The sequence below is a fragment of the Mus caroli genome, chromosome X, assembly GCF_900094665.2.
Source record: "Mus caroli chromosome X, CAROLI_EIJ_v1.1, whole genome shotgun sequence".
Classification (NCBI taxonomy): Eukaryota; Metazoa; Chordata; class Mammalia; order Rodentia; family Muridae; genus Mus; species Mus caroli.
Genome location: NC_034589.1, coordinates 145,909,336 through 145,926,336, shown reverse-complemented (window position 1 = coordinate 145,926,336; position 17,001 = coordinate 145,909,336). Strand labels below are relative to the sequence as shown.

Sequence of the window (17,001 nt, the reverse complement as noted above, 5' to 3'; positions counted from 1 at the left end):
TTGGTTGAGTTAATTTTATATCCAGCTACTGCACTGAAGCTGTTTATCAGGTTTAGGAGTTCTCTGGTGGAATTTTTAGGGTCACTTATATATACTATCATATCATCTGCAAAAAGTGACAATTTGACTTCTTCCTTTCCAATTTTTATCCCCTTTTGTTGTCTAATTGCTCTGGCTAGGACTTCAAGTACTATATTGAATAGGTAGGGAGAAAGTTGTCAGCCTTGTCTAGTCCCTGATTTTAGTGGGATTGTTTCAAGTTTCTCTCCACTTACTTTGATGTTGGCTACTCATTTACTGTAGATTGCTTTTATTATGTTTAGGTATAGGCCTTGAATTCTTGATCTTTCCATGACTTTTATCATGAAGGGGTGTTGGATTTTGTCAAATGCTTTCTCAGCACCTAATGAGATAATCATGTGGTTTTTGTCTTTGAGTTTGGATTTCTGTATATTAAACCATCCCTACATCCCTAGAATGAAGCCTACTTGGTCATGATGGATGAGCGTCTTGATGTATTCTTGGATTCGGTTTGTGAGGATTTTATTGAGTATTTTTGCATCGATATTCATAAGGGAAATTGACCTGAAGTTCTCTTTCTTTGTTGGGTCTTTGTGTGGTTTAGGTATCAGAGTAATTGTAGCTTCATTGAATGAATTGGGTAGATTACCTTTTGTTTCTATTTTGTGGAATAGTTTGAGGAGAGTTGGAATTAGGTCTTCTTTGAATGTCTGATAGAATTCTGCACTAAACCCATCTGGTCCTGGGCTTTTTTTGGTTGGGAGACTATTAATGACTGCTTCTATTTCTTTAGGGGAATTGGGACTGTTTAGATTGTTAATCTGATCCTGATTTAGCTTTGGTACCTGGTATCTGCCTAGGAAATTGTCCATTTCATCCAGGTTTTCCAGTTTTCTTGAGTTTAGCCTTTTGTAGTAGGATCTGATGATGCTTTGGATTTCCTGAGGATCTGTTGTTATGTCTCCATTTTCATTTCTGATATTGCTAATTAGTATACTCTCCCTGTACCCTCTAGTGAGTCTGGCTAAGGGTTTATCTATCTTGTTGATTTTCTCAAACGACCAGCTCCTGGTTTGGTTGATTCTTTGAATAGTTCTTTTTGTTTCCACTTGGTTGATTTCAGCCCTGAGTTTGATTATTTCCTGCCATCTACTCCTCTTAGGTGAATTTGCCTCCTTTAGTTCTAGAGCTTCTAGGTGTGCTGTTAGGTTGCCAGTGTATGCTCTCTCTAGTTTCCTTTTGGAGGCATGCAAGGCCATGAGTTTTCCTCTTAGGATTGCCTTCATTGTGTCCCATAAGTTTGGGCATGTTGTGGCTTCATTTTCATTAAACTCTAAAAAGTCTTTAATTTCTTCCTTGACCAAGGTATCATTGAGTAGAGTGTTGTTCAGTTTCCACGTGAATGTTGGCTTTCTATTATTTATGTTGTTATTGAAGATCAGCCTTAGTCTGTGGTGATCTGATAGAATGCATGGGATAATTTCAATATTTTTGTATCTGTTTAGGCCTGTTTTGTGACATGGTCAATTTTGGAGGAGGTACCATGTGGTTCTGAGAAAAAGGTATATCCTTTTGTTTTAGGATAAAATGTTCATTAGATATCTGTTAAATCTATTTGTTTCATAACTTCTGTTAGTTTCCACATGTCTTTGTTTAGTTTCTGTTTCCAGGATCTGTCCATTGATGAGAGTGGGCCGTTGAAGTCTCCCACTATTACTGTGTGAGGTGCAATGTGTGCTTTGAGCTTTACTAAAGTTACTTTAATGAATGTGGCTACCCTTGCATTTGGAGCATAGATATTCAGAATTGAGAGTTCCACTTGGAGCATTTTACCTTTGATGAGTATGAAGTGTCCCTCCTTGTCTTTTTTGATAACTTTGGGTTGGAAGTCGATTTTATTCGATATCAGAATGGCTACTCCAGCTTGTTTCTTGGGACCATTTGCTTGGAAAATTGTTTTCCAGTCCTTCACTCTCAGGTAATATCTGTCTTTTCCCCTGAGGTTGGTTTACTCTAAGCAGCAAAATGTTGGGTCCTGTTTGTGTATCCAGTCTGTTAGTCTATGTCTTTTTATTGGGGAATTGAGTCCATTGATATTAAGAAATATTAAAGAAGAGTATATTGTTGCTTCCTCTTATTTTTGTTAAAGTTGTGATTCTGGTCTTGTTGCTGTCTTCTTTTAGGTTTGTTGAAGGATTACTTTCTTGTTTTTTTAGGGTTTAGTTTCTGTTCTTGTGTTGGTGTTTTCCCTTTATTATCCTTTGAAGTGCTGGATTTGTGGAAAGATATTGTGTGAATTTGGTTTTGTCATGGAAAACTTTGGTTTTTACATCTATGGTAATTGAGGATTTTGCTGGGTATAGTAGCCTGGGCTGGCATTTGTGTTCTCTAAGGGTCTGATTAACATCTTTCCAGGATATTCTAGCTTTCATAGTCTCTGGTGAGAAGTCTGGTGTAATTCTAATAGGTCTGTGTTTATATGTTACTTGACCTTTTTCCCTTACTGCTTTTAATATTCTGTCTTTATTTAGTGCATTTGTTGTTCTGATTATTATGTGTCAGGAAGAATTTCTTTTCTGGTCCAGTCTATTTGGAGTTCAGTAGGCTTCTTTTATGTTCATGGGCATCTCTTTCTTTAGGTTAGGGAAGTTTTCTTCTATAATTTTGTTGAAGATATTTGCTGGCCCTTTAAGTTGAAAATCTTCATTCTCATCTATACCTATTATCCATAGGTTTGGTCTTCTCATTGTGTCCTGGATTTCCTGGATGTTTTGAGTTAGGATCTTTTTGGATTTTGTATTTTCTTTGATTGTTATGCCGATGTTCTCTATGGAATCTTCTGCATCTGAGATTCTCTCTTCCATCTCTTGTATTCTGTTGCTGATGCTTGCGTCTATGGTTCCAGATTTCTTTCCTAGGGTTTCTATATCCAGAGTTGTCTCACTTTGGGTTTTCTTTATTGTTTCTACTTCCTTTTTTAGATCTTGGATGGTTTTGTTCAATTCCCTCACCTGTTTGGTTGTGTTTTCCTGTAATTCTTTAAGGGATTTTTGTGTTTCTTCTTTAAGGGCTTCTACTTGTTTAGCAGTATTTTCCTGTACTTCTTTAACAGATTTTTGTGCTTCTTCTTTTTAAGGCCTTCTCCCTCTTTAGCAGTGTTCTCCTGTATTTCTTTAAGTGAATTATTAATTTCCTTCTTAAAATCCTCTACCAGCATCCTGAGATACGATTTTAAATCCAAATCTTGCTTTTTGGGTGTGTTGGGGTATCCAGGACTCGCTGAGGTGGGAGTGCTGGGTTCTGATGATGGTGAGCTGTCTTGGTTTCTGTTAGTAACATTCTTATGTTTGCCTTCCACCATCTGGTAATCTCTGGCATTAGTTGTTATAGGTGTCTCTGGCTGGAGCTTGTTCCTCCTGTGATTCTGTTAACCTCTGTCAGCACTCCTGGGAGTCCAACTCTCTCCTGAGTCTCAGTGGTCAGAGTACTCTCTTCAGGCCACCTCTCCTCTGATGGGGAAGGAGCTCACATCTGCTTCCTGGCTGAAGATGAGGGCCTGAAACGGGGCCTGTCCCAGAAGCTATGTTGCTTATGCAGTTCACAGGCTCTCCTGCGCAGACTGGTCTCTGAGGTACCTGGGATACAAGATCCAAGTTGAAAATGTTAATTCTTCAACCAAGTCTCACATGTCCCACCCAGTTTCCTGGTTCTGTGCTTATAACCTCTCTATATTCGGAATGGTCTCAAACTAGTCCACATCTTAGGCATCTTTCAGGCAGAGGAGGCAACTCATTAAAGGAGGTTGCTAAGTTTTCCTTCTTGAGTCAACTTTTTGCCAGACTACAGAATCTTTGCTTCTGCTGTAATCTCAGGAACCAGACTTAAAATCATCTCCTCTCCCTATAAATAGTCAACCAAGTCCAAATAATATTATCTTTACAAGGAATTCTTCCTCTGAACACCTGCCCCCCCCATCCATCCACTCTTGCCTTAACTACAGCCATTCACATTTAGTTGTAACCACTGTCAATTTAAAAGACCGTTAGCATCACTTGGCAAGTTCTGTGCCTATACCACCACTCCCAGTATGTCTTGCTCTCAAGATAGAGTCAAAATCCCTTTGAAGAAGTTCAAGGCCTCTTCATTGCTTACTTTCAGCCTCTCTCTCCCAACTCAATTATTTTGTTCTTCTCTAGCAGAAGGATCCTTCTCTCACTGTTCCCATGCCCCTCAAATGGTATGTCTCCAAATTTTCCAGGCTGAAATCCTCTAGTTCTTTGGCTTTCATGCCTACAATGGCTTTATTAAGAGACATTTTTTTGGGGGGCTTGCTTCATGTTACAGCTATTATGTTTGTCTTCATCACTAGAGCACACACTTATAAACAGACTCAAGTATTATTTGGTTTTTCATTTGTATGCCTTTCCCCATCATATGCCCAGCTTGCCTAGCAAGCCACCTTGTGTACTGAGCTAGTGTAATACTTTTTCAGTAGACTTGGGAAGGGCAAAACATTCTCTGCAATTAAGACTATTAGCAGGGCTTGCTGACTGAATTTCATTTATTAAAAGGTTGGTTATCTACCAAGAAACATATAGGTCTTAAGGTAAGTTATTCTTACCACACAGTAAGAATAGCTTGCAGGGTCAAGGTGTACCTTAGAGATGAAACTCTCTATTTGATAGTTGCTAGGTTTCTTATTATCATTTCACCCTTTCCCCCTGAGCCAGGGATGAGTACTCTCTGGAAACTGAAGCTGAAAAGACACAGGACTCCAACCACTGTAATCATCTTTTATTTTTTAGTGTGAAGCTGGGTAAATGGAGCTGGATGGGAATAAATCATACTCGGCATTAGTGTTCATGGATCAGGTCCTCTGCGTTTAGAAACAGTTCTTTCCCATTACTTTATTAAAGCATCACTTGCCTAGGAAGGAGACACCACCTGACCTTTACCTTTCTATTCTGGACTCATTTGGAGAGGTTTCTTTTATCCATAATATCACCACTTACCACAAAACTAGTTTGCTTGATGTTTGATGCCTGGGCAACTCTATCTGTCACAGAAATAGTACCCATGCACTCATCACTCTTATTTTTCCTCTCAAAGTGGCAGGTAGGTGGCTGGCATTGCATAATGCTGGTTTCATACTCTGAGTACAAAGTGAAAATGAAGACAGCTTATTTCCACCTACTGTTTCTGCTCTTCCGTATCTCTAAACCATCCTTCCTACCAGGCTGTTGTCATGGACACTTGCTTCTTTATCTCTTACAGTATCGGGATGCCCTTTACAAATTCATGGTGGACACTGCTGTGCTTTTAGGAGCTAATAGCTCTCGAGCTGAACATGATATGAAGTCAGTGCTTAGACTGGAAATTAAGATAGCTGAGGTAAGTCTTAATTGCAACCCTTTTTCTTTCTTCCCCATACCCTTTACTTTTCCTTACTTTGTAAACAATACACACTGAATGAAAATATAAATTGAAAACAATGGGAACCTTCTGTGCCATTGCCCTTTGTATCCAAGGTAATAGCAATACATCCTCTTTGGGAGGTAAAAAGAGCCATGACATGAATTAAGAGCTCCTCATTTCTTCCACTTAACTGGTTTAAGCTATTTGGTGTCTATGTGCTATTCCACTGTGGTCAGAGAATGCCAGCAAGGAATGCCACCTGTTTTCACAGAGAAATTCTTTTATGGCCTAAATAGAAGACATATGCTCAATAGTGATTTCATTAAAAGTTGGGTTTCTTCCCTTTTTTGTGGTGCTAGAGGTTGAATGCAGGGTTTCACACATGCTAAGTATGTACACTACCACTAATCTATGCCCCTAGTCCTGGAGGGTAACTTTAATCCAACATACTTTTTTTTTTTTTTTTTTTTTGCATCATCTCTACTCAGAGTGACTCTGATAAAATTTGAGCTCAGAGAAATTTACCAATATGGAGTCTGAAGTTTGATGTAGAAAATTGTAGAGGGCACACTTTAAACTTGAAAGCTGCCTTGCTGATGCTACTTTGAAGCTATCTTTCTTTACTTTTATATTTCTTTCATTTTTAAAACAAGATTTATTTATTTATTCTATGTATATGAGTACACTATAGCTGTCTTCAGATACACAAGAAGAGGGCATCAGATTCCAGTACAGATGGTTGTGAGCCACCATGTGGTTACTGGGAATTGAACTCAGGACCTCTGGAAGAGCAGTCAGTGCTCTTAACCTCTGAGCCATCTCTCCAGTCCTCTTTTGTGTATGTGTTTTTAAAAAACAAGTGTTTGTATGTAGCCACAGCTATCCTGGAACTTGCTAGGTAGATAAGGATGGCCTGGAATTCACAGTTATTTACTTGCCTCTGCCTCCCAGAGTTCTGGGATTAAAGGTGTGTGCCATCACAGCCTGTGGTGTTTGGTCTTACATTCTTTTTTTTTTTTTTTTTTATTAGGTGTTTTCTTCATTTACTTTTCCAAGGCTATCCCAAAAGTCCTCCATACCCTCCCATAACTCCCCACTTTTTTGGTATTACTTTAATGATTGCCACTATGCCACGTACTATATTTTGAGTAAATCACCTTAGAGACAAAAAAGGGGGAGGGGAATGAAAACTAATTTGTTGGAGAATGCTAAATCCTAAATAGTTAGCTTTGTTTATAGAATGACTGCTTTCTAGAAGAGTCAAGATATTAAATCCCTAAATATTCTCATGACCAGAGAGAATTAATGTGGTGACATTTGCTTGTGGAAGACCTTGGTGATCTTTTATAATGGAAGTTAATAAAAACTCTGAGGTCCGAGTGTTTATTGGCTTTATGTTCTGTAAACTGGAGGTGATGTGTTAGGATGAAGGGTAGGGCTGAGGAATTAGGCCTCCCCCTACAGTGATGATCATCACATATATCTTTGTCCAAATTCCTACTCACAACAAAAAGCTTCTTTCTAGGGGCTAAGGTTGAGGAATCGGTCAGTTAAACACTTGCTGTACAAGCATGAGTACATGCAATTGAATTCCCAGAACCCATGCAGGGCCAGGAGTACATGTCTATCATCTTAGTGCCTCTACTTTGAGATGGGAGGTGGAAACAAGAGAATTCTGGGAAGCTCACAGACCAGCTAGCCTGGTCTACTCAGTGCATTAGCAGCCAAAAATGGAGACTCTGCTTCAAACAAGGTAGAAGGTGAGGACCAGTGTCCAAAGTTGTCCTCTGACTTACATACATGACTTACATACATACACTATACACATGTATGTTCTCCCAGTTTATTTTTGAAAAGTCTTTTTATCAAGCCTGTGTCTATAATAGGGCATATTATACTGTCCTTTTATTAAAATTTCTCTTATCCCGTTTTTCTTTTTTTCTTTTTCTTTTTTGGTTTTTCGACACAGGGTTTCTCCGTGTAGCCCTGGCTGTCCTGGAACTCACTCTGTAGACGAGGCTGGTCTCGAACTCAGAAATCCACCTGCCTCTGCCTCCCGAGTGCTGGGATTAAAGGCGTGCGCCACCACCGCCCGGCTTTATCCCGTTTTTCTAATTCACTCTATATTAAAACATATTCTTAATGAACCCCAACATTACATTAGAAATTGTATTACTGCATGTCACTTGAAGGTAGTGAAGACTGTGAAGAGCCTAAAAGCCAAGTCTGAAGGCTGTTTGGATTCTGGATCCCTTTCCCAAGCAAATAAGAGGTCCAGAGTACTAATTTGAATTGAAGGTGTGATAAATAGCATGGATGGCCCTGCCTTGAGCCAGGGAGTTAGATCAAGAAGAAATCTGGAAACTGCTGGGCTGGGGTAAGACTGAGAATGGTTGAGAGGGTAACTGAAGGGACAAATCCATCTGTGGAGGGGCGCAGCTGCTGGAGAAATGAACACAGCTTTGAGACTGAAGACCTTGAACCTGGAGCTAGGACTCTGAGCTGAGGAAGGAGAAGGAGGGTGGAGGAGACATGCAGGCATACTCTGAGGGAATGATTTAGGATTCACAAACAGTAAGGAAACAGTAAGGGACTTGTTGCCTCTCTCCAGTGGAGAGTGGGGAGAGAGATATGAGGGCACTGAAACACTTCAAACAGAGGGGCAATTGCCTGCCATTCTGCTCCTCTGATTTTGACTTGAAATATCTGTGGAGTATGGACTTTTAGCCTGTTAGGAATGTTCCTCTCATTCCCCTAGTCTTCAGGTGACTAGGCACATCTAAGGTTACCGAGATACACAGTTTTAGGGAAGTTTTTGAGGCTGAGGATGGAAAAAGGCCTCATCAAATACAAATAAGTAAAGATAGCTACAAAATACTCATCCACTCTGGCCCTGTCTGGGACACTGAACAAGGAGAGAGAAGACTCATCCATGGAGAGACACTGGTGATTGGTACCAAATGAAGTTCAATTGCAAAGGCTTGTTAGAGAATATAGACCTCAGACCAAGCCATGGAGATGGTGATAATGGGCTTCATCTATGGGGTTAGGAGAGTTGTAGGTGAGGTGGAAGATGGCAAGATGAATGTATGCAAAGGAATAGAAAGATAGAAGGCACTGGAGCAAGATGATGATGTCATAAAGGAGCTCTGGTCATCAGCCAATGGAAGTGATTAAGATGATTCTTGAGGAAGAGTTATTGTTGCAATGCTTAGAATAAATCTGGGGGAGGCTAGAAGCTTGTGAAATGCCCACTCAGGTTGTAATCCAGTTCATACTTCCAGCAGTAGGTAACCTGAAGGTCAGAGAAAATGGTCACAGGTACCGATGATATGCACATAGCTTCCTTTTGGTCAATGACCAGTTTCCCCTAGAGGTGAAGGAGTGGAGGTCATTGTCTGGAGAGCATAGGTACACATGGAATGGTGACCTTAATTGTGTAACTTTAGCTTGATTGTCAGAACTGAGCAAACAATGGACTTGGCCCATCCACATGGTAGAGGAAAAGGGCACTCTGGGAACTCTTTGTACTGGGGACAATATTTCTTACTGAAGAGGATGTTAGTTTCTTTTTATTTTCTTAATCCTGCCTAAAATGCTTTTGCTTTGTTTTTTAAAAAACTTCCCCCACAACTAGGCATCACACCAAAGTCTTGAAAAAGTTGATAATAATATACAGATGTTTTGGCACATGTGAAAGGCAGTCATGCAATAATAAATGATCCATTTGAAAAAATAACCCAATTTTCTTTTTGACAGATAATGATTCCACATGAGAACCGAACCAGTGAGGCTATGTATAACAAAATGAACATCTCAGAACTCAGTGCTATGATTCCTCAGGTTGGTGAAAGCTCTCCACAAAAACTTCTGTTTCCTGATATTTTATAAGCGATTCTGTTTATAAAATTTAGCCTTGTAAATCTTACTATTCATCATTTTGCTTATCATCATTCTTTTCAACTATCACATAAAATATCCTTGTGTGTGCAATAGGATTTCCTTAGTTGTAGGGAACACAAAAAGTTTTCTGATAGTGGCTTAAAACGGTAAGGCCATTTTCTCATGACACAGCCATGGGGACTAGTTGGCATTGGTCCAGCTGTTTAACACTGCACAGACTTTATGTTTACATTTTACCCTCCTTGGGATATTTAACTTTATTTGGATAACATGGTCACTAAGTGGGTGATGTAGCTCCATATTAGGGCAGGGAGAAGGGGGAAGCATACCTGGACCCACCTGAACTCTTTATTTTCCCACGGTAAACAGAAAAGCCCTCCCTTCAGAATATTCTTAGATGGTTTTTTAAAATTCTGAGTAGAATTGGGTCATGTGGCCAATCCTGCTGTTGGGCAGGGGGTAGGGAAGTGGGTGCTAGGCAAATAAGTAACTGGCTTTCAGGTTCACTAGTGGAGGCAGACAAGGGGAAAAGAGTTGGAAATGGCCTTTAGGAAAACCAATACAAAGAACAAGCATCGTTTGTTTTAGAGATATACTGTGATGCCCTATAGACTGGAGATGTGTTATTCTGTTGTGACTTTTTCCCTCCTGAAATATGAGAGGCTGCACAGAGGAGAAGACCAATGGTGTGTTGAGGTAGCTGTGTCTGTGTTTAAGGGAAGAAGAGGGAGAATATGACAATTAGAGGGAGAGTATTGAGGGAGGGAGTGCAGGGAATTAGAGGAGAAGAAATGGGCATGGGATGGGGTAGGGCTAAGGGAGCAAGGTAGACAGAAGATGGAGAGAGAAGAGGGTTTGAACAGCTACGGGAGTGCATCATATTAACATACAAGAGTGTCTATTATTCTAGAAGTCTGTGGTACAGAATACAGGCTCCATTTTTGATGATGCCCTTATGTCTGAGTGGTAATGATCTGACTGTGGCTTCTGGATAAGCAAATGATGAGCAGTTTCATCTTTAATGATTTAGACAGAATGGATTATGCTCGGCCTACTGTATTTGAATGCCTGTCCTCTTACTTGCTGCCTTAACATAGGTTTCATTTGTTTTCTCTATCCTCAGTTTGACTGGCTGGGCTATATCAAGAAGGTCATTGATACCAGACTCTACCCACACTTGAAAGACATTGGTCCCTCGGAGAATGTGGTGGTCCGCGTCCCACAGTACTTTAAAGATTTGTTTAGGATATTAGGTGCCGAGAGGAAGAAGTAAGAACTTTCATATGCATTTTACTGAGGCTTATGTTTTCTCTTTAAATTAAAAAGGCCTTTATTTTTCATGTACGTTGAAAATTGCTTTTAAAGAAAGTTACAGCAAAACAGTCATAGGGAAAATTACAGTGCCCTTTGTGATAAATAGGCCCACATCATCGTCTGGGATAATTCACTTGCTGAGATGACAACAAACAACCAATGTTTTTGCACCATATTTGCTCCAGTTTCTTTTTTTCTTCATGCTGTTCTTTCTGAGAACAAAAATTGTTTATTAGTTTTGGAAACTAGTTAGCAATGATGTTATTTCCTGCGATTTCCATATAAATGTTTTCCCCACAGTTCATTCTTGGTCTTTTGCAGCACCTTTTCCTTCTTTCTTGTTATTTGTTAGTCAACAAGCCATTTATTCTTTTTGGCAACAGACCAAATTACCTGTGTTGAAAAGACAAGACTACTTTGAGAGCTATAGGAAAAGTGAGTGGGTGAAACAACTTTAGGCATAACCACATTTTTCTTGTTTTAAAGAATGTTTAGGATTTGTAGCTTTGCTAGTTTAGCACTACAATGAAAAAAAAAGTTCACAAAATGCCTGAGCTTTTTTTTGTTCATTAGGCCATTTAGATTTGATACAGAAAATGAAAGGTGAACAAGCTTATAAAAATAATTTACTAAAACTAATTTCTGTGCTGTAATTAAAAAAACATTTTATATACTTAGATTATGTCTATGTTTCCAAGAGTTAAGTTTCTTTTTTAAAGGCACCAACAGAAGTCCTAGGAATAAAATATAGCATCTAATGCCTGCCTCTACCCCATAGAAACATCTAGATTCTCACAAAGTGTTGCGCTTGTTTAAGATATCTTCTATGTTTATTGACAATATACAGACAAAACACAGGAGAAACAATAAATACACCATTTAGAAAGAAGTAGCGATCCTTTAGAAGTTTGCTAAGTGAAAGGTGAATTTGACAGTGGGTAAACATATGTGATGGTAGTAAGCCTTGCTATTCCAATATACTGTACAGGGCAAGTGACATCCGAAGCATTTCCTTAGGACCTTGCTGAAAATACAGATGCCAAATCCCACCTCCCCCACAGAGTCCGGTGAAGTAGGTCTGCAGGGAGGGGGTCAGGAGTCTGTATTTTATTTTATTTTGTAAAAGACTAGTTTATTCTTATATTGTGAATGTTTTGCCTGCATGCATACATACATACACATATACGCATGTGCACAGACAGTTGTGAGCTGACACCTGGATGCTGGGAACCAAACTTGGGTCCTCTGCAACAGCAACCAGTGTTCTTACCTACTGAGCAATCTCACTAGCCCTAAGAATCTGGAGTTTTAAATAGTTTTATGATTCTCTTTTAATGGGGTGGGGAAAGCCTGGAGGAATTACAAAATTATATAACTACTGTCTAGCTCTAAAATAGAGGTCAAACATCCTTTATCCAAAGTACTTGGGCCCAGAGTGATTATGTACTTAATGTGATATCTAGGGAATGGGATCCACGTTTAAATTAAAAAATATTATGTTTCATGTATAATGTAGACCCTTATGACAATTCTGTAGCATGTACATTTTTTTTTTTTTTTTTGAGACAGGGTTTCTCTGTGTAGCCCTGACTGTGCTGGAACTCACTCTGTAGACCAGGCTGGCCTCGAACTCAGAAATCCGCCTGCCTCTGCCTCTCAAGTGCTGGGATTAAAGGCGTGCACCACCACTGCCCTGCACATGTACATATTTTTAACTGAGATTCTTCACAGGAGGTTAGGTATGGACTTTTATATTGATAGTGTAAAATTACTGCATTAAATGTTGTAGATTTTGGAGCATTTTGGGTTTCAGGTTAATTGATCAGGGTTGCTCAACTTGTACTATGAAATGGAACCCAAGTATTCTTCTACTTCCATATGGCACTAAGTCATTGAACACATTTTAGATTTGCATGCTTTTTTTTTTTTTCACAAAAAGGAGTATCTGCCACACTGTGTATTTATTGTTCAGTATCTATGGTATTAGTTTCTTCTGGTGACTTTGCCCTTCATTCTAAAATAGTAGGAACTTTTTGAAATTGTATCAATTTGATTTTTCTCCAAAGCCTAATTTGTAATCAGGGCCATGAAATTCTGTTAGTGATTAAATTTTTCAACAGTGAGACTTTTCATAAAGAAAGGCAGTAGGAAGAACTATGACTGGAGGGCGACAGACTGGCTCATGCCAAATTGATAACTTAGACAAATGTGAACACAGTAAGCAATAATGCAAAAGCATTTAGATGGAAGGCTACTTGTAGACATTATGTCTGTAAAACATTTCGCTTAGACAATATGCTAAAACCCAGATGTTTTAAGCAATTTCTTCTCAACAACCAAATAATCAAAAACAAAACAAAACAAAACAATGGTAGTTCCATGTACACTTAAGATTGACAGTACTTTGCATACCACATAAATGTTACACATTGCTGACAGATCTTTAAAAAAAATTGTGTCTGTCTCTTTCTTTCTCTCCTCTGTCCCCATTTTATCTTTGTCTCTTTCCCTGCTATCTTTCCCTACACTTCCCTTTTTATCATAACTTGGTTTCCCAGGTCCTTGCATGGTGATGAGAAAAAAAAAAGTAACACTAAAATACATCCTCTGCTCATCATAGTTGGTCCTCACTTGTTTAATCTGAAAGTTCTAATTGAGGAATGGGCTTCTTGGGTCCCCATAGTTACTGTATGTGCCAGGTACTGTAAAAGATGCCTCTTAACTCTCATTTGCCCACTGTTGCTGTAAATATTGTAGGATCCTTCTATCTTGTAGCATGATCTTACTGTAGGATTGTGGCACTCTCTCCACTCAGCTAGTGGCTGAAGAAAGAAAATAGGTGAAGGCTAATGTTTGTGGAAAGGTTTTCAAGTGGGATAAGTCAATTCCATCTACAGTCTATAAGGTGTGACTTAGTCTTGTGACACATCTAACAATAGGAGAACCTGGAAAATGAAGTATCTGTATATCTGGAGGAGGAGTGAGACTTCCTCCAGACATACATTTTTTTTCCTGTCTGTCTGTCTGTAATTGTTTTATTTATTTATGTTACAAATGTTACTCCCTTCCCAGTCCCCCTTCTAAGAGTTCATCCCCTTCCCCTCCCCTTTGCCTCTGAGAGGGTGCTCCCAGCCCCACTCCACAGGGGTTTCCTGGGTTCCCTGGGCTCAGTCCAATGTTTGGCTATGAGTATCTGCATCTGTCTCAGTCAGGTGCTGCTAGAGCCTCTCAGAGGACAGCCATACTAGGCCTCTGTCTGCAATCACAACATGGTATCAGTAATAACATCAGAGTTCAGTGCCCACCGTGGAATGTGGGATGGATCCCAAGTTCGGCAGGTCACTGGATGGCCTTTCTTCAATCTGCTATATTTTTGTCCCAGCATTTCTTTCAGACAGGAACAATTCTGGGTCAAAAAAATTGAAGGTAGTTTGTGATCTCATCTTTCTGCTGGGAGCCTTGTCTAGGTACCATATATTATTACATATCCCCACTCTTGGCCATTTCAGCTAAGGTCATCCCCATTGAGTCCTGGGGACCTCTAACATCCCAGGTCTCTGGGACTTTCTAGAAGTTCACCCTGCCCCCACTCCCTGCCGCTGTGTATTTCCATTCATTCTTCTCACCCTCTGGGCTTCTCTCCTGTTTTCTCCAATACCTTATTCTGCACCCCCATTCCCTTCCCCCTCCTACACAGCTCCCTCCCTCCCTTTACCTTCCATGATTATTTTGTTTCCCCTTCTAAGTGAGACTGAAAAATCCTCACTTGGGCCTTCTTTTTTGTTAAACTTCTTAAGGTATGTGGGTTGTATCATGGGTATTCAGTACTTTTTGGCTAATATCCATTTATCAGTGAGTACATACCATGTGTGTTCTTTTGTGACTGGCCTACCTCACTCAAGATATTTTCTAGTTCCATCCATTTGCCTGAGAATTTCATGAAGTCATTGTTTTTTTTAAAATATTTATTTATTTATTTTTATGTATATGAGTATTTATGTAGCTGTACAGATGGTTGTGAGCCTTCATGTGGTTGCTGGGAATTAAATTTAGTTCCTCTGCTTGCTCTGGTCGGCCCTGCTCACTCAGTCCCTGCTTGTTCCGGCTGAAGAATTTACTTATTATTATAAATAAGTACATTGTAGCTGTCTTCAGACACCCCAGAAGAGAGCATCTGATCTCATTACAGATGGTTGTGAGCCACCATATGGTTTCTGGGATTTGAACTCAAGACCTTAGGAAGAGCAGTCAGTGCTCTTAACTGCTGAGCCATCTCTCCAGCCCCTGAAGTCATTGTTTTTAATAGCTGAGTAGTACTCCATTGTGTAAATATACCACATTTTCTGTATCCATTCCTCTGTTGAGGGACATTTGGGTTGTTTCCAGCTTCTGGCTATTACAAATAAGGCTGCTATGAACATAGTGGAGCATGTGTCCTTGTTATATGTTGGACAATCTTTTGGATATATGACCAGGAGTGGTATAGCTGGGTCCTCAGGTAATACTATGTTCAATTTTCTGAGGAACCACCAGACTGATCTCCATAGTGGTTGTACCAGCTTGCAATCCCACCAGCAATGGAAGAGTGTTCCTCTTTTTCTACATCCTTGCCAGCATCTGCTGTCACCTGAGTTTTTGATCTTAGCCATTCTGATAAATGTAAGGTGGAATCTCAGGGTTGTTTTGATTTGCATTTCCCTGATGATTAAGGATGTTGAACACATCTTTAGGTGCTTCCAGGCCAATAAAGATTCCTTTGTTGATGGCCTAGACGGTCATCAATGGGAGGAGAGTCCCTAGGTCCTATGAAGGTTCTATGCCCCAGTATAGGTGAATGCCAGAACCAGGAATGGGAGTGGGTGGGTTGGGGAGCAGGGTGAGGGAAGAAGGAATAGAGGATTTTCGGAGGGGAAACTAGGAAAGGGGATAACACTTGAAATGTAAATAAAGAAAATATCTAATAAAAAAAAGATTCCTCTGTTGAGATTTCTCTGTTTAGCTCTGTACCCCATTTTTAAATTGGGTTATTTGTTATTTTATTGTAGTCTATCTTCTTGAGTTCTTTATATATATTTGATATTAGCCCTCTATTGGATGTAGGGTTGCCATAGGATAAAAAGGTGATGGTACAAGCAGAGAAGTGAGTAGGTAGGGAGGGGCTGCCTCCTTTAAGTTACTTACAGCTATTCCTAACTCCTTGTTCAAATTATATACCCACAGCTTAAAATCAACTGTGCTAGGAATTCTATAAGCCATCAAAACTAACAAATGATGCAAATAATTTTTTCTTGGAAGGCAGATGGCAACCATTACCAGCATTTCACAAGGCAAAGAGTATTGTAGTCTTCTTCCTCTTTTGTCTGATGTATCATTCCTGATGATTCTGATTTGAGGCTGCCCCAGAATTGCTCCAAATTAAATAATTTGATCTGATGAGCAAGAAACTATGAATGAGAGGAGTGTGTACGTTTGTGTGACAGAGAAAGAGAGAGAGAGAGAGAGAGACAGAGACAGAGACAGAGACAGAGAGACAGACAGTGACAGACAGAGACAGACAGAGATAGAGAGATGGAGATGGAAGAAAAGACCAAAAAAAAGGAAGGAAAGGCAGAAAGAAAGAAAGAAAGAAAGAAAGACAGAAAGAAAGAAAGAAAGAAGGAAGGAAGGAAGGAAAGAAAGAAAGAAGGAAGGAAGGAAGGAAGGAAGGAAAGAAAGAAAGAAAGAAAGAAAGAAAGAAAGAAAGAAAGAAAGAAACAAACAAACAAACAACGGAACAAAGGAGAGGAAAACAGAAAGTTCTTGGAGATTTCTTATAATGACACCAATTTTGTCCTACTTGTTTTGCCTTCATGACCTCAGGGTCTAGGGGAGGGATTGGGGTTTTTATACCTTGTTTTCCAGTGATGTGTAACTTGTTGGTAGTCCTTGGACTACTTTGAGAGCTACTGCCCCAAACATTTGTCTGGACAGCCTAAAGAATTTCAGAAGACCTGGTTTGCTCTTGAGAATCTTGGGAAAGAACATTTCTGGCTCACTTCAGATTAATATGTATGAGGAGGAGGAGGAGCAAGAGCAAATTCAAGTGGAAAGACTGAGCAGCTCTTTGAAAGTCTCTTGACTTTTGACCTTTGCTTTCACCATATGTAAATGGGGATAATAATAGCCAACCATCACAGAAGATATTTTATCTCTTAAATATAATATAAATGTAAGCTTCCAATATTTGAGAACATGGGGGGGGTGGGTGGGTAGCAAACGCTTCTTAAGATAGCACATCTTCTAAGTTAGAGGCCTTGGGGAAGAATTTCTTATTGCTGTCCTAGTAGTGGGCTCTTTGCTGAGATGTTT

At 39.7% G+C, this 17,001-nt stretch overlaps 1 protein-coding gene across 1 annotated transcript in view; it reads left to right on the top strand.

Annotated features, from left to right (window-relative positions):
* Positions 1-17,001, top strand: part of Phex (phosphate regulating endopeptidase homolog X-linked) — a 238,258-nt gene that overhangs the window by 54,055 nt on the left and 167,202 nt on the right. Inside the window, exons 7-9 of the mRNA XM_021152917.1 lie at positions 5,296-5,412; positions 9,196-9,279; positions 10,463-10,608. Of these exons, the coding sequence (XP_021008576.1) occupies positions 5,296-5,412; positions 9,196-9,279; positions 10,463-10,608 (347 nt within the window). The remainder of the gene's footprint in view (positions 1-5,295; positions 5,413-9,195; positions 9,280-10,462; positions 10,609-17,001) is intronic.